Genomic DNA, 18,640 nt, shown 5'->3' on the forward strand with positions numbered 1-18,640 from the left:
GGACAATAGGATAGGGGTAGAATAGAATAGAATATGGAATAGAATAGAATAATGGGATAGGGATAGAATAGAATATAGAATAGAATAATAGGATAGGAATAGAATAGAATAATAGAATAGGGATAGAATAGAATAATAGGGTAGAGATAGAATAGAATAGAATAATAGGATAGGGATAGAATAGAATAGAATAGAATAATAGGATAGGGATAGAATAGAATAATAGGATAGGAATAGAATAGAATAATAGGATAGTGATAGAATAGAATATAGAATAGAATAATAGAATAGGGATAGAATAGAATAAAGAATAGAATAATAGGGTAGGGATAGAATAGAATAGAATAGAATAGAATAGAATAGAATAGAATAATAGGATAGGGATAGAATAGAATATGGAATAGAATAATAGGATAGGGATAGAATAGAATAGAATAATAGGATAGGAATAGAATAGAATAATAGGATAGTGATAGAATAGAATATAGAATAGAATAATAGAATAGGGATAGAATAGGATAGCATAGAATAGTAGGATAGGGATAGAATAGAATATGGAATAGAATAGAATAATAGGATAGGATTTTAGGTCTTGATACAAATTTATACATATAACGACATATATTATATGACACAGAAACAACACAGTCTAGTCCAGGTATGTAGATGTACTTAGGGAGAAAAATGAATCTTGCAAGTTTACCAGATAGATGGCATAGGGAGCAAAGCTGTTAGAAAGTCTGGTAGTCCTGCTACAAATACTTCAAAACCTCCTCCCATATACTGTTATACTGTTTATTTAGTATCTTAGTATGATTTATGTTGATTGCTTTTTTAGTATCTATGATTATCACTAAGTGTTTTATCTAATGTTTTATCATGAATGTATTTTACAATGACTATGATAATGATCTATCATTATTGTATGTACACTCTGAGCTTATGCACCGGAGACAAATTCCTTGTGTATCTAATCACACTTGGCCAATAAAGATTCTAATTCTAGCTTCTGATATTATTTCTGATGCAATCTCCTTAACCTTTCTAATTTCCTCCATGCTTTCTGTGTAGAAAGTAAGGTTGCCCGTGGTTACAAGGATGAAAATGGAAGCGGCCACTTACCATTTCCCTCCTCTTGTGGGTTGTCATTTTGATTTTGTTTTTTTTTAACCTAACACTGAACATCTTTTTAGACTTTGCTGTGCCAATCGGTTTGGAAGACTATTGGCTTGATAAACGTAAGAAAAGTTAAATGCAGAAACTACACACATCTGCTTCAAATCAGATTTTTTTTTCCCTTTGTCAAAGAAGGGGGGGGGAAGCAATCTACTTTTATTTTACAAGAAGCAAAATGTTTGGGGGAAAACCTATAGTAGTCATGTTTAATGCATTGTATTAACAACCTGTCAAATTGATTGTCATGTCATATGCTGTAGGAAGCAAGGTTTATTTTAAGCCTACACACACATTTATATACATATACACACACATATACATATCTAAATACCTATATACTTCCATATATATATATGGAAGTGCTGCTTTAAAAGTCTCAAACCCAGAAAATATAGAGACTGGTTGCATATCATGCTAAAACATAGCATAGGTGTACACTTATGTATATTGTAAAAAGGCAGCCATTATTATTTATTAACTAGTTTGTGGATTACTATATTGTATAAAACCAGCAAACCAGCAGCTTATTCCCATTAATCATATATAATCCATTGCTTAGGATATGAGTGAGTTATCCTTTTACAGCTGGGGGCTGCACTTTATAAGTGGGGGTTCAGAGTTCCAGGAGATGCAGGTGATGTTGCATTACATTAGGAGCATAAGCAAAAATTTTCTGATCGATCTTTAGATTCAGAAAGTGGGGGTGATTACACAAAATAGCCTAATTTATCATTGAAAAGAGAAAGGAGTGTTTAGATACATTCACTAACTTGAGTTATATATAAAAATATTAAGGGTGGAATTAAAAAATGAAAAAGCAATGGGGAATTAGATAGTTGGAAATTGCCAATTTGCAGTCGAATTGGCAACACAAACCTGAGACTTGTAAAACTGGCACATCATTGTTTTGTTCACAGATTATTCTTACTTGTAACAAAGTAAACTCTCTCATTATGCTCATCAGGAGAATGTGGTCAGAGACGGTAACCAGGTATAGCGTAGGGAGGAAAAATCCAGCAAAATGTTTTTGATATATTTAAGCCATGCACTTTAACATGATGAATTGATTAATAATTCTCCTGTACGTAAAATATTTGAAGACATTTTGGTAAGTGCAAGCTCAACATCCTCATTTTAGCAAGCAGCAACACTTAGCCAAACTTGGATCATATCAACAAGCTAAACAGGTATTATCTGGGTTAGTATTTGAATGTGAAAATACTTAGGAATCCTAGGACTGTAGTCTAGATAGGAAGTTAGGGAAAAAATGGAAGAAAGCAGTGACAAATCACTTCAGTACTGTTGCCCAACAAATAGGGCAAGCCTCTTCTGTTGGAAGAGTGAAGCTTGACTCAAAAGTGACTTTTTTAGTTTTTCCAGGACTCATTGAACAGAAAAGGAGGATGCTCTTGTTAGAGTTTGGGGCAATCCAACCAGCACACAAGTGAATAATTCAGCAGGATTCATTTATAGAAGAAACTTCTTTATATACAATAATATAAAGCATGATGCATGTATACAATACCCATGCAGCAGAAGCTAGAACCAGAACAACCAGATCACAACGAGAAGCAAGGTTATATACCCAGACTAAGCCACACTCAGGCTCTGAGCTGTTTGACATGGCTCTCAGTCACCAAACAGTTCCTATTGGCTGACTTGTTGTTATGCCTATTCCAGTTTATACATTTTTATATACTGACAGCTCTTAATGTTGAAGTCACGACGTTTGTTTTGTTCAGAACAGAGGTGGGTTTCAGCAGGTTCTGACCAGTTCTGGAGAACCGGTAGCAGAAGTTTTGAGTAGTTTGGAGAACCGGTAGTAAAAATTCTGACTGGCCCCGCCCCCATCGATTCTCTGCCTCCCAATTCCCAGCTGATTGGGAGGTAATGGAGATTTTGCAGTATCCTCCCCCTGGAGTGGGGTGGGAATGGAGATTTTACAGTATCCTTCCCTGCCACGCCCACCAACCCATGTCACACCCACCCAAGCCACATCCACAGAACTGGTAGTAAAAAATTTTGAAACCCACCACTGGTTCAGATGAAAAGTGTCAAGAATCAAAAAGATCTCAGGTTTGGAAAGTTTAATTCCACATTGGCAAAAATAAAATACATTCAACCATATCATCCTCAAGGCAAAGCTCACAATACTTGAAAGTGAGAAACAGAAAGTAGAGAGTCTTTTTATATAAATAAAGAATAAATAAATAAACATTTTGTTAACAGCTATTTTTTTTTTTAAAAAAAGTTTTATCTAGCAGTTGGAAGGCATAAAGGAGCAAAAGGTTAAAAAAAAAAAAAAACCTGTATCAAGTTGCATAAAACAGGTCCCATACTTCTCTACTGGATTTTTCTCCCATCTTTTCTCCTGAAAAGTTTTGCACGTTCTTTTGTAAGCCTTCAAAGTAAAAAGTAATATATTAAAAGTATAAAAGTAATACATTACTTTTGTATAATTTTAAAGGACATGAAGTTTACTGAGAGAAAATTTTAAAAAAATCACTTGGAGCAAGCTGGCATTCAGTGGGCAATATTTTAATCAGTTTGATTCATTTTTATTTTTTTTTACAGGGGTACAAATAGCAATTGATGTCTTTTAAAAAAAAATACACAAGTTTTAAATAATACACATGGCTGCCATCTTCTGTTTTAAAAGTAAAACTACATCTAAAGTTGAAAAGTCAATGTTGGGCTAAGAAATAGATAATTAAACCCCCCCCCCCATATTGTTCAACCATTTATACCAGGGTTGCTTGTCCTTGGTCAGTGCCCGAGTTCAAAGGGCTAAAGGTTCCAGGATGCTCTTGTCCTCCTAGCTCCATGTTTGTGTATTAAAGTGGCTTTCCAGTTCTCTTCCCACATTATCTGTCACCTAGCAATATTTTACAAAAAAAAAAAAAAGCAACCAAACCCTGGAGATGCAAAAAACTGCATGCGTAATTATATTATTTCTATGGCATCAAGCCACCGATTAAACAAGGCCACCATTTGAGATTCTGGTCCATGCATTCCACATCTAATAGGTAGGAGACTTGGAAGCAGGTCCTAGCATTTGCATGACACAGCACCAAGTTTAAAGCTACTTATTAAAATGCATTTCATCTGTTGGCTTTTGCTCTTTTTTCCTGAATAGTTGTATTTTTAATTACATGTCTAACCTTCATAACACCTCGTAGACTAAAAGCAAATCAAAAAATACAATCCCTGCTTTGCTCTCTCAAAATAGATTATTACTGCAGCACGTTTTAGCTTTCCAATAAACCTTTTTTTTTAAAAAAAGTTTTTTATTTTTTAAACAAACATTTAATACATCAGTCATTCCTTCCATGTGACATCTCGGTGTTGTCTCTAATCGTTCTTCTTTTTGTTATTTCTTCTGTGTTCGTTCTCATCGAATCAATTACAATTCATCACTAACAAAATATTCTAATTATAGCATTTTTATACATAACTATTAATTTACTTATTTATATCTCTTTTCTAATCAATAGTAGAATTGATTCCATATCTTAAAGTATTCTGAATCTTCTCTTTCTTTAATCATCAAAGTCAATCTATTCGCTTCTGCACAATCTAATTTTTTTTATTAATAATAAACCTTTTTTAAAGGGGTCAAACTTGAAGGACATTTCCTTCAAAGGTTCATGCTGGGAGTAAAAAAAAATACAATTCGGTTGTCATTATAGAAGTTTATTTTTTTATAAAGTCACGTGACATAATTTATATTCTTTGTTTTGACAAGTTTTCTTACAACACCTGAGTTATTTAAATACTGAGATAGGGGGAAAGCCCCGATTTTTCTAAGAGTCGTACATTAAAATTCAAATCAATATTGGCTCACAATTGGTCAGTTTTGCTTTTCCTCTCTCACTGGATAAGCATTTCTGGCACAAACCAGAGAAATGGCGCATTCTTACAAATGTCCATATTGCAATTGCACGAAATGTAGTCCCCAGCCTCCTCAGAGCCTTTCATAAATATGAAGTCTACAAGCTTTGTAGTGAATTCAGTAACTGCACATCCAGTCTGCCAGGCACCGTTTCAGATAACCATTTCAACTGTCAAACTAAACTGATGCTCCTTTGTCTCTGAGTAAGCTTAGCTCCACACCAAAAGGAAACTCTCATAAAATATTTAAGTAATTGTATTAAATAGTGAGATCAGGGGTGTCAAAACTCAAGGCCCGGGGGGCCGGATCCAGCGAAGGACCGGCCCACAGTGCCTCTGCCAGCGAAAACAGAGCTCGGGAGAGCGTGCGGCCCTCTCGAACTCAGTTTTGGCTGGCAGAGGGTTGTAGGAGGCCATTGCAGCCAAAAACGGAGCTCAGGATGGGCGCAGGCAGCTGCCAAGCTCTGATTTTGCTGGCAGAGGGTTGCAGGAGGCCGTTGCAGGCGAAACGGAGCTCGGAAGCCCATTTTTGCTGGCGGAGCGCTCAGGCCGCCACAGGCACCACTGACACGAGTGATGTCGAGCTGGCCACGCCCACCCTGGCCACGCCCATCCCGGCCCCCCAATGTCACGCACAACCCTGATGCGGCCCTCAATGAACTCGAGTTTGACACCCTTGAGCTAGATACTACTTAGAACAGGAATTTGTATACCTCTAGTGAAGGTAATGGAAAAGACAACAGGTTATCTCCCCTATTTAAATACTGGGTTTTATCTTCAAATAATTTCGACGTGTAGACATTGATCTGGCTATGTCAGAATTTAGAGCAGCTGCAGCAACGTTCCCCTTGGCCAAAGATTCGCTTTCTCCTTATAATTCTGGGAAGATTGATATATTCAAAGCAGCTAATTCCTACGCAGAAGTTAGGAAGTGATGCTGCAAGAACCACATCGTATTACATCAATCTACTTTCAAGTGAAAAGCAAAATCTCACTCTACAAGACTAGAATATTCCGTTTTTGGCCTTTTTAGGAGCAAAGAAGAATCATTTTGATATATTAGTAACATGCAGAGGACGAAACTAGCTAAAGTAACACCATTCGACGAGCGAAATGAGGGATCTCCAGCTCTGGCTAATTCGGTCCCGGTTAAGATGTTTAAAAGCTTTTTCTACACGGACTATTTATTTATTTATTAAATTGATCTAGCTGCTCATGTCACGAAACAGGTGGCCCCGGGAGACGGACAACAAAACTAAATACCTAAAACAATGATCACCATTAAAAAAAAATCTAACAACAAAGCTAAGAAAAGTAGTAGTAGGTGAAAGGATATTGATAATAATGGAGGCTTCTCACTAGAAGAAGTGAGGTCTTTTGGGCATCCCAGGCTTCTTGACAACCAGGTCTTGAGGGAACATTGGAAGCTCAGAAATATGGAGCCAACCTCATGGCCAGGATGGACAAAATGCCACAAAGTGTGCACCACAGCAGAAAAGGTTCACCAACTAGGGCAAGGGCAACCTTGGCAACTTTTTAAGACTTGTGGACTTCAGCTCCAAGCCATTGGGCTGGCTGGGGAATTCTGGGAGTTGAAAGAACCGAGTTTCCTTTTGCTGATACAAGCGTTGTAACGGTTTTAAATGTTTAAAGAGGGGATGTGTGATGTGAATAATGCGCTACACACTTAAGCTGACAGGCTTGATCTTATCAATATGATAATGCATCAGTTCACTTAGTGACTCTGGGAAATTTAATCCTGCAATAAATCTCTCCAGCAAATTCTCCAAAATCTAGGCTTCATTTCCATAAAACAATCCCAAGACCTTCACACCAGCCAGAGGATGCAATTCATACATCATTTCTTTCCGGATATAAATAGATTCCACACCGGCCAGATTTATCCTACACAAAATCAACTTGCAAAGTAGCAGCTGTGCGGGCCAGCCTGCGTGCGAATCTTTTGAAGGAAATTTAAAGAAAAAGGAGATGTTAAAGGAAGGGCTGAAAGAGAAATCACTTTTGAAAACAAGAGGGGAAGAGGGCACTAAAAGGACTTCAAAACGTATCTTCCAGGATGGTTTTTTTTCTCCTTTTTCTTGGAGTCCTAAATAGTTTATAACGATGCCATTTGAATACAGGAATTTCAAGTCAAATTGTCCCCGCATACATTCCAACATAAACTAGAGCCCTCTGCATCCACTGGTTGTGAGTTTTCAATATAACATGTTCTTTCGTGTTTAGATGGTGCAAATGCCACAAAAAGCACTTTTTCCTTCCTCACACAGAAATGTGATTTAGAATCGTAGAAGAGAACTCAGAGGTTCTCTGAGCAGGAAAAAGGCATCCTGCTAGCCAATTTGCTGGTATTTTTGTAGCTTAAAAGAGATATGCACCAAGCTACTCGTGCCCAGGAAGGAAACAAGAATAACGCAACATCAGGAAATTAGAAGCCTTTTCTTAACCGATTCCATCCAAATGTGGAAAAAAAAAAAAATGAAAATAAAGGGTAGGAGGGGGAGAGACTAATGCTGTTGTTGCCTTAAGAAATGATTCCCCCAGTCATTTAATGCTAGAGAGAAAAGTTGTCAGCCTGTGCAGGTTGTCAGTCCAATAAGAAATCTAAGAAGCAGGTTGAATAAACATGCCCCTTCCTGAAATCCTTGACAAAAAAAAAAAGAAAAAGAAACTGCACTTCGCAGAGTCCACAGACCTACAATTTTCCAACACAGCGCGGCCACTATCCGAGCTGGATTTCTCCCGAGAACATCGTCAGCAACACCATGATAGCAAATCCCGTCAGCAGTCCGGCGTTCTGAATCGCAAATGCAATCAAAGCACTTCCGCTCCTTTCGTCTTCTTTGCTGACTTCATTCATCTCTGGGAACTTATAGATCAAGAAAATCAATTAGAGCGGCTTTCCTTTCCCCCCCCCCCCCCCCCCCGTTTCGGTCTACAGCAAATGCAAAACTTTTTTTTTTTTTTTTTTTGCAAGTTTGTAAATCAAACAGCATTCATTCCAAAGCGGCACGATGAAGAATAAATAAGCCATTTTATAAAGCACAGATGTTGTTAAGGCAAAGGCTTAGCTTCTCACGAATGAAGGCAAATAGACGTGTCCCGAGATAATGTTGCAGGATCCAATCTGGGTCAAAGGTTTATTCTTCCCAACTTTCGGACTCCTGCTAGAACCCAGAAAACTTCTCTCTAGCAGAGTGTATACTTCTCTCTAAAGGTAAAGGTTCCCCTTGCACATATGTGCTAGTCGTTCCCGACTCTAGGGGGCGGTGCTCATCTCTGTTTCAAAGCCGAAGAGCCAGTGCTGTCTGAAGAAGTCTCTGTGGTCATATGGCCGGCATGACTAAACACCGAAGGTGCACGGAACACTGTTACCTTCCCACCAAAGGTGGTCCCTATTTTTCTACTTGCATTTTTTACCTGCTTTCGAACTGCTAGGTTGGCAGAAGCTGGGACAAGTCACGGGAACTCACCCTGTTACGCGGCGCTAGGGATTCGAACCGCTGAACTGCCGACCTTTCGAACGACAAGCTCAGCGTCTTAGCCACTGAGCCACCGCGTCCCTTATACTTCTTTCTACATTCTGGTAAAGAGAAGTTCTCTGAAGATGGGCTCCAGCACGAGTCTGAAAGCTCGGAAGACTTAACCTCTGGTCCAAGTGACCGACACAGCTTAACTGTTATGGTTTGTTAGATATGTTATAGAAGAAAAGTTTTTACAAAAACAGTAGCTTTTTAGCCAATTCTTGGTTTGTTTGGCTTCCTTTTTTCAGCTGTGTTTGCATCTTTGTAGAATTATTAGAGACTAATTATTATTATTATTGTTGTTTATATTTATATACCACCCTTCTCCCGAAGGACTCGGGGCGGTGAACAGCCAACAGATAAAACACAAGAAATACAAAATTTAAAAACAGTATTAAAATCCAATTAAATTAATTTGGCCCACAATTAAAAACACCCCTGTATTAAGACCGATAATTAACAATTTAAGAATTAAAACAATTTAAAAGAATTAGGCCAGCCCGGCTTGCTGGAATAAAAATGTCTTTAGGGAACGGCGGAAGGTGCGGGGATCCGCCGTATCTCCGGGGGCAGCTCATTCCATAGGGTAGGTGCCCCCACAGAGAAGGCTCTCCCCCTGTGGACCGCCAGTCAACATTGTTTGGCCGACGGCACCCTGAGGAGCCCCTCTCTGTGGGAGCGTACTGGTCGGTGGGAGGTTATCGGTGGCAGAATGTGGTCTCGTAGGTACCCAGGTCCTAAGCCATGGAGCGCTCTAAAGGTGGTAACCAATACCTTGAAGCGCACCCGGAAGACCACCGGGAGCCAGTGCAGCTCGCGCAGGAGGGGGGTCACATGGGAGCGCCGAGTCACCCCCATAACCACCTGCGCGGCCGCATTCTGGATCAACTGGAGCCTCCGGATGCTCCTCAAGGGGAGCCCCATGTAGAGAGCATTACACTGCAGTACACTGTACTAATGTGCAGGGCATAGCAACAAACCAGCAAATACAAATCGTGTACCTTTCTTTACAGATTATGCCGATTTACAGTTGCAATCGGTGAGCCAAACTCTAACTACGATTTCAAAGTGTTGCTTATTAACCTTAAAACAAAGAATAGCTCATTCACCAACCCTTCCACGTTGCTTTGCATGATGTATGAACAGACTGGAAAAAACCTGAAGGACTTAATTTGCCGTTATGACTGAAGAATGAGATTTAATATAGCCCAATTTTGTTGAACTGGGACTGCTGATGCCAAAATGTTATCTATGGCACTCCCTGCAAAAGTCTCACACTAGTGATTTTGCCCTAAGAAAAAAAGGGCAAAAAAGAGTGATTATGTTTGGGGTGTAAAAAGCAGGGGTGAAATCCAGCAGGTTTTGACCGGTTCTGGAGAACCGGTAGCGGAAATTTTGAGTAGTTCGGAGAATTCTAATTCTAATTCTAATTCTAATTCTAATTCTAATTCTAATTCTAATTCTAATTCTAATTCTAATTCTAATTCTAATTCTAATTCTAATTCTAATAATTCTAATTCTAATTCTAATTCTAATTCTAATTCTAATTCTAATTCTAATTCTAATTCCATTCCATACACTTTTCCCAAAAGGTTTCCACAATTTTGGCCACTACTGTAGGAGTTGTGTGCACCCAACCTATTGGAAGGAAACCCAGTGGAGCCAGCTGGTTTCCTTCACCTGCTTACCACTTACCATGTCGGCCAACGCAATGTAGAGAAACATCCCGCCTGCTAGAGCGAAGATCCAGTTGGCTGAGAAGTGGCTGCCGGCCAATATCCCAAAGCCCAGGCCCAGGTAGCAACAGCAAGCTGAGAGGAAGTTGAAGAAAAGGGCTTGCTGGATTGTCATCCCAGAATTCAGCAGAATGACGAAGTCTCCTGCAAAGATGAACCACAATTCCAAAGAAGTTTAGAAGGAGGGGGTTGCATTTGAAATCCACAGGATCAAAGCTTTGAAGGGCTGCTGCCCAATATATTCATCCAGAAGCATTTTGCATTTTTCAAATCAACGTCTCCCATATTATCAATATAGGTTTCTGCTGCGGATATATTTCTTCTGCTGTGACAAAATAACCAGTATCTTTGTCTAAGCAATAATGTTTTGATGATGACCTGTGTTACATATTCTTGCATCCTGGACATAAACTGTTTCAACTCCTACCCCTCAAAATGATGCTATAGAGCACTGCACACCAGAATAACTATAGACACAAGGACAGATTTTTCCTAAACGCCATAACTCTGCTAAACAAATAATTCCCTCAACATTGTCAAACTATTCACTAAGGCTGCATTACTATTACTATTAATCTTCTCATTGTTCCTATCACCCATCTCCTCCCACTTACGACTGCGTGACTGTAACTTTATTGCTTGTATCCTTACGATTTATATTGATATTGTTTCCTGATTGCTTATTTGTACCCTATGACTATCATTAAGTGTTGTACCTTATGATTCTTGATGAACGTATCTTGTCTTTTTATGTACTCCGAGAGCCTATGCACCAAAGACAAATTCCTTGGGTGTCCAATCACACTTGGCCAATAAAGAATTCTATTCTATTCTATTCTATTCTATTCTATTCTATTCTATTCTATTCTATTCTATTCTATTCTATTCTATTCTATTCTATTCTATTGATTCTTGATGAACGTATCTTGTCTTTTTATGTACACTGAGAGCCTATGCACCAAAGGCAAATTCCTTGTGTGTCCAATCACACTTGGCCAATAAAGAATTTTATTCTATTCTATTCTATTCTATTCTATTCTATTCTATTCTATTCTATTCTATTCTATTCTATTCTATTCTAATGATTCTTGATGAACGTATCTTGTCTTTTTATGTACACTGAGAGCCTATGCACCAAAGACAAATTCCTTGGGTGTCCAATCACACTTGGCCAATAAAGAAATTTATTCTATTCTATTCTATTCTATTCTATTCTATTCTATTCTATTCTATTCTATTCTATTCTATTCTATTCTATTCTATTGATTCTTGATGAACGTATCTTGTCTTTTTATGTACGCTGAGAGCCTATGCACCAAAGGCAAATTCCTTGTGTGTCCAATCACACTTGGCCAATAAAGAATTCTATTCTATTCTATTCTATTCTATTCTATTCTATTCTATTCTATTCTATTCTATTCTATTCTATTCTATTCTATTCTATTCTATTCTATTCTATTCTAATGATTCTTGATGAACGTATCTTGTCTTTTTATGTACACTAAGAGCCTATGCACCAAAGACAAATTCCTTGGGTGTCCAATCACACTTGGCCAATAAAGAATTCTAATCTAACCTAATCTATTATATAAATCCTCAACATCCACCACCATCCCATGATACAACTGCAGGTAGTCCTCGACTTACAACGGTTCATTTAGTGACCGGTCGAAATTACAATAGCACTTATGACTGATTTCACACTTATGACCGTTACAGCATCCCCACGGCCACATAGTCAAAATTCAACCGTGGCAAGGAAGGTCAAAAAAATGGGGTAAAAATTCACTTAACAAATGTCTCGCTTAGTAACAGAAGTTTCGGACTCAATTGTGATTGTAAGTCGAGGACTACCTGTAGAGAAAGCTATCATGTGGTCTGCTAGTTTTAGGATCTTGTGCAATTCCAACCACTCATTTACAAAAACATGTTTTGCAAAATGTTTGTATATTCAGCGAGCTTGTCTCAGCGTAGCCTTGGAGTTTGGAGTCAATATTCAAACAGCCATTATGGCTTAGTGGCTACTGATACATGATCTCTAATGAACCTGCTAATTCCGAAAGGCCTCATAAACTAAATAACGAAACCATCCCTGCACAACATTGGTATCTTCTATGGCCCTGAATCCTCAAAACTGATGTTTATACAAAGACATCTACCGTGTTTCTCCTAAAATAAGACCCGGTCTTATTAATTTTTTTCCTCCAAAAGAGGCATTAGGCCAGTGGTGAAATCTAAAATTTGTTACTACCGGTTCTGTGGGCGTGACTTGGTGGGGGGGGGTAATGTGACTGGGTGGGCGTGGCCATTTTTAAAAAAAACTTTTAAAACCATTTTTTCTACAACCTCTTCGGCCGAAAAAAATGCTTTTAAAAGTTAAAAAAAAAAGCCTCTGCTGATCAAGCAACTCAGCTGGGATCGTCAGAGGCATTTAAAAGAAAAAAAGGGTTTTTTTTCTTTTAAAAGCCTTTGACGATCCCAGCTGAGCCGTGCGATCATCAGAGGCTTTTTTTTTTAACTTTTAAAAGCATTTTTTTCAGCCGAAGAGGTTGTAAAAAAAATGCTTTTAAAAGTAAAAAAAAATAAAGCCTCTGATGATTGTGTGGCTCAGCTGGGCATTGGGGGGGGGCAGGGATTTTTGCTACCAGTTCTCCGAACCACCCGCCTCCATCGCTACCGGATCGGGCGATCCGGTCCGAACCGGGAGCATTTCACCCCTGCATTAGGCCTTATTTTCGGGGGATGTCTTTTTCACTGTCTCACCTCATGGCGGCAGCACCAACAACCCCGCCAAGCAGAAGCCCGTGTGGCCACTGCTGGCACACTTCTTCTGCGGCCACTTGCCGTTCCTCACATGCGGTGCCCCCCCCTGGCACAAATGCCTGACAGCAAAATGAAGGCTGGGTGTGCCACACACAAGCAGTAAGCGGCCGCAGAAGTGAGCCAGCAAGGCAAATCAGGTGTCGGGGTGGGGGAGACCTGGCTGCAACTGTCCTAAAGTAAGCAGGGGCACGTGGGGCAGCTCCAACCCCCATCTCCACCCTAGCTTTTTACCCGTGCGCCTCACCCCACCTTGTGCAACCAGGTGCAATGGATGGGGTATTAATTTAGGCTTATTTGGGGGAGGGGAGGGCTTATATTGGGCGCACATGTAAAATCAAGCTAGGGCTTATTTTGGGATAGGTCTTATTTTCGGGGAAACACAGCAGTTTGACAATATGTTAATACCTATGAATGCATACCGTGTTTCCCCAAAAATAAGACCCTGTCTTATATTTTTTTGAACCCCGAAATAAGTCCTTGGCCTTATGTTTGGGGATGTCTTATTATTTTGGGGCGCATGGACCAAGACGGGGCTCCTCTTGCCGTCTTACCTGATTTCCAGCTCTGTCTCCCTAACCTACCCAGAGGAAATGGCGGGGACTGGCTGCGCATGCGTTTAAATATTTTCGGGAAGGTCTTAGTTTCAGGGTGGGGCTTATTTTAGCGCATGCGCTCAAAAGCCCAATTGGGCTTATTATCAGGGATTTTTTTTTTTAATTTGATGTATATGCCGCCCTTCTCCGGAGACTCAGGGCGGCTTACAATGCGTTAAGCAATAGCCTTCATACTTTTGTATATTTTATACAAAGTCAGCTTATTGCCCCCACAAACTGGGTCCTCAATTTACCTACCTCAGAAAGGATGGAAGGCTGAGTCAACCTTGAGCCTGGGGAGATTCGAACTTACAGTAATTGCAGACAGCTGGTGTTAAATTACAGTGCTATCAGTCTGCTGAGCCACTAGGCCCTGGTGGGAATGTCTTATTTTAGGGGAAACAGGGCATCACTGAAGAACTCATCGACAGTACGATGAGAAAATTTCTTCTATCTTTTCTACAATATGTAGAAATTTTAGAAATCTCTGCCCTGTGTTCTGTTGTTTGCGTTTTTTTATCTAAACTAACAACCCTCAAATCAGTGGTGGGTTGCCCCTGGTTCGGTCCAGTTCTTGCTTACCGGTAGTAAAACCGGGGGCGGGCTCCGCCCACCCACCCGGATGTCGTCATAGACCATCTGCACGATCCCGTTGCGAACCGGTAGTAAAGGTAAATAGAACTCACCCCTGACTCAAATCCATTGGACCTTTCTTTGCAAGGCAGATGTTCCTACTTTGGATTGCTCCTTAATAAGAATTCCACTAAGCGCATCCTTAAAAGGAATTCCTATGCATTTTTTCCAGCTGTGAAGCAGAAATGAAAAGAGCGCACATACCTAGCTCATGCGGGAATTCTTCACAGAGAATGGCCACCGAGGTGCTGATGCCCTGGAAGACCGAGACGGTGAAGGAGGCGCCAATTGCCAGCCCATCAATGAAATTGTGAAGGCCGTCACTCAACGTTATCATCCAAGCCAGAGTGCCAATGTCTGAGTAACGCACTCCTTTCAACCAATAGCACATGCTTTGAGATGCTTGGAGGTCCTGGAAAAAAAGAAGCGTGATATTAAGAAAATTCCTTATCATCTCATGACAGGTGAACCGACAATCCTATAGGGAGCCTATGGGAGATAGCATTTGCAGCTGAGGATTGAACTGTGGGGGTCTCTGAGCTTAGTGATTTTCTTGTATACGTTTCATTACCAAAGGAGGTAACATCAGCAGGTAACGGCATGAGACTCTATATGGAGCCTGCATCATAACCTGTGGTCACCTAATTACATTACCATGTTTCCCCGAAAATAAGACCCTGTCTTATATTTTTTTGAACCCCAAAATAAGTGCTTGGTCTTATTTTCGGGGAGGTCTTATTATTTTGGGGCGCGTGGAGCAAGACGGGGCTCCTCTTGCCGTCTTACCTTGTTGTGACTCCGACCCCCGAGCCTGTCCTAACAGAGGGAGAGGACTCAGAAGGTGAAGGAGAGGATTTGGCAAGGCCTCCCTCTCCAGGACCCTCCTCTCTGGCAATGCCGCAGAGAGGGGGAGCGAGGGAGAAAGACAGGGAGGGAGAGAGTAAGAAACAGAAAGAGAGAGAGAGAGGTAGGGAGAGAGAAAGAAAGAGAAAGAGAGAGAAGGGGAGGGACAGAGCGAGGGAGAGAGAGAGAGAGAGAGAACGAGAAAGAAAAAGGGAGGGAGGGAGAGAGTAAGAAAGAAAGAGAGAGGGAGAGGGAGGGAGAGAGAAAGAAAGAGAAAGAGAGGGAAAGAGAAAGAAGGAGGGAGAGAGAGAGAACAAGAAAGAAAGAGGGAGGGAGGGGGAGAGAGGGGGAGGAGGGGAAGGGAGAGGGAGAGAGAGAACAAGAGAAAGAGAGAGAGGAAGAGAGAGAGCGAGGAAGGGAGGGGGAAGAGAAGGGCTCACTGGTACCAAAGGTTAGGCAATCCTAGTGTAATTATTCACTGACCTGAACAGACAAGGTGCTAACAACCTTCTGATCAGCCGAGGGATTCTTGCATTCCAAATCGCCGTTCTTATTGGGGATTATGTGATCCAGGTCTCCATTCTGCAGTTTTTCAGTCACACCTTCTTCCTGGTCTTTCTTGGAAGGAAGGGACTCGCTGCTGTAATGGCTGTGTCCGTGAAGGTGCTGGAGAATGCAGAGACAACACTTCACCAAAGAAGCCACACAACAATGCAACCAACCACCTATAGATCTAGGTTTTATTTCTTACACTTTTGTCCTGCCTTTCTATGTAAACCAGTGGTGGGTTTCTCCCGGTTCGGCCGAGCCGGTAGCGGTGATGATATGATGTCACCGAACTGGTTCTTCCCCCGCCCCCACGTTATTCTTACCTTTTATTTGGTCCCACCCCCAATCTATTGCTGCCTCCTGAGTCCCAGCTGATGACTAGAGGGGAAAAAACTGTTTAAACTCTTGCCGCGGGGCTTCAAAGGGCCGCCCTACAGCTGATCAGTGTTAAAAGCAAACAAATGAGTTGGGTCGTAAGTGCGAGGACTGGTCGTAAGTGCGAGGACCTTCCAGAAATGACTCTGACCAGCTAGCCACGCCCACCTGGTCACATGACCTCCAAGCCACACCCACAAAATAAGCCACGCCCACAGAACCAGTAGTAAAAAAAATTTAGAACCCACCCCTGATGTAAACCTAATAATCATTAAATAGATGAACGGATGTAACATCTATTGAAGGCGGTTTGAAGGATCGAACAAACACTTGGAAAATCTATGTTTAAACAATGCGTCTAGAAGAATTTCGGCAACCAGAAGGTGGGGCAATTGCATCTTCAGTGACAACACATTTCTGAGACACGGGGAAAATCTTTTCTCACAAGAGGACCTGCTAAGTAGTTATCCCTCAGACAACTGGATTCTAAGCTACAGTAGTGGCCAAAATTGTGGAAACCTTTTGAGGAAAGTGTATTTTTCTAAAACTAGCTAATAACACCAGTTTTGTTTTTTTTTGATTAGTCCCATAAAATTATATATCAATGGAAAGATAATTTAATCAAGAATGTCATGCAATAACTTTTATGAAGGATTTGCTATTAGAAAAGCAGTTACAGTATAAAGAAGAAAAGTGAAACACACAGAAAAAACGAAATACACAAAAATTATCACCATAGAAAAAAGGAGATATACAAAAATTATCACCATGTCAATTAATACTTAGTTGGGCAACCTTTATAGCATGAATTACGGCCTTAAAACGTCTTCCCAGGGAGTGAACCAAGTCTTTTAGTTCTGCAGCTGTTATAATGTGAAACCAAGATTGAATGATGGCTTCTATTAACTGGGTTTTATGGCTGGGTCGCTTCTGACTAACACGTTTCTTTAGTCGGCTCCATAGATTTTCATTTGGGTTAAGATCTGGGCTATTCCCAGGCCATTCCAGCAGTGCAATAGGATTATCTTGAAACTTCCCAAAAAAAGGGGGGTGTTATTAGCCATGAAACCTCAAAAATACACTTTTCCCAAAAGGTTTCCACAATTTTGGCCACTACTGTATTTAGGGTTCTTAACATTGACCAGACCTTTGAAAACGTGTGCTGATCTTTTAATACTGCATTAGGGTGACGTGATTGTGACACCGTGTTCATATCATGACAAATTAGCTGCCAGATTCCAACGAATGCTTCCAAAAGTTCTTCCAGGGTAGAGCTACAGGGAGGACATCGCAGTAACGGAGACGTGATGCAACCAAGAGAGACTTTGGCCAGGTTGGGGTGACAGGAATTGCCACAACTTGCAAACAACGACGCATGAGATTCCATGATAGTAGCAGTCCAGGTGTGCTCCTTATTTATTTATTTATTTTTATTTATTTGTTTTATTTAATTTGTATACCGCCCTTCTCCAACAGGACTCAGGGTGGTGAACAGCCATGGTAAAACATAACATATAAAATTTAAAAGCAATTTAAAAAACATTAAATAATTTTGGCTATCCATTTAAAACAACCCGGGGTAAAACCAATTACAAATTAAAACCGAGGGGATGGGATCAAGCCAGTCCGCTAGGTGAAAAAGATGTGTTTTCAGGGCCCGACGAAAAGTCCGGAGGTCTGGTATCGTGCGTATCTCTGGGGGTAGGTCGTTCCAGAGGGCAGGAGCTGCCACAGAGAAGGCTCTCCCCCTGGGGGTCGCCAGCCAACATTGTCTGGCCGACGGCACCCTGAGGAGGCCCTCTCTGTGGGAGCGTACTGGCCAGTGGGAGGTTATTGGCGGCAGAAGGCGGTCTCGTAAATACCCCGGCCCTAAGCCATGGAGCGCTTTAAAGGTGGTCACCAACACCTTGAAGCGCACCCGGAAGACCACAGGAAGCCAGTGCAGCTTGCGCAGGAGAGGTGTCACATGGGAGCGCCCCGTCGCTCCCATAATCCCCCGCGCGGCCGCATTCTGGACCAACTGGAGCCTCCGGGTGCACCCCAAGGGGAGCCCCATGTAGAGAGCATTGCAGTAGTCCAGATGGGAAGTGACGAGTGCTTGAGTGACCGTGCTCCTAAACTATGGTTTTAATCTCTTGGAGTGGGTAGTTTCCTTTCCAAACCATGGTGGGCCACAAATCTTGAGATTAGCATTCTCCAATGGACACTGCCCTCTAATTTCCATTGAACCCCAGTTCATCTCCACCTAGCTCAGGGGTCTCCAACCTAGCAAAGCTGGCTGAAGAATTCTGGGAATTGGGACTCCACAGGTTTTAAAGTTGCCAAGGTTGGAGACCTCTGAGCTAGCTCATTATGGCCCCTAAGAATTACTGAAGGTTTTTAACTAGCCAATGTAGATCTTAGTGAAGACCTCTCAGAAGATTCGTATGCTGTAGATGCTAGCCAGGGTGTTGTCCAAGATAATACCACAGCTGATGGC

At 41.1% G+C, this 18,640-nt stretch overlaps 1 protein-coding gene across 3 annotated transcripts in view; it reads right to left on the reverse strand.

The window, feature by feature from the left end:
• Window positions 1-3,512: 3,512 nt before the first annotated feature.
• Window positions 3,513-18,640, reverse strand: part of SLC39A14 (solute carrier family 39 member 14) — a 53,814-nt gene continuing 38,686 nt past the window's right edge. For 2 of the 3 annotated variants that reach the window (XM_070952409.1, XM_070952408.1), the window contains exons 6-9: window positions 15,721-15,903; window positions 14,599-14,806; window positions 10,305-10,489; window positions 4,743-7,954 (exon numbers count right to left, since the gene is read on the reverse strand). In XM_070952409.1, the coding sequence (XP_070808510.1) occupies window positions 7,808-7,954; window positions 10,305-10,489; window positions 14,599-14,806; window positions 15,721-15,903 (723 nt within the window). In that variant the 3' untranslated portion in view covers window positions 4,743-7,807. Of the gene's footprint in view, window positions 3,578-4,742; window positions 7,955-10,304; window positions 10,490-14,598; window positions 14,807-15,720; window positions 15,904-18,640 lie in introns of those variants that run through there. The other variant, XM_070952410.1, reaches the window with a different exon arrangement.

This window comes from Pituophis catenifer, unplaced genomic scaffold (genome assembly GCF_029215685.1).
Source record: "Pituophis catenifer annectens isolate HBS135680 unplaced genomic scaffold, rPitCat1.0.hap2 SCAF_12, whole genome shotgun sequence".
Classification (NCBI taxonomy): domain Eukaryota; kingdom Metazoa; phylum Chordata; class Lepidosauria; order Squamata; family Colubridae; genus Pituophis; species Pituophis catenifer.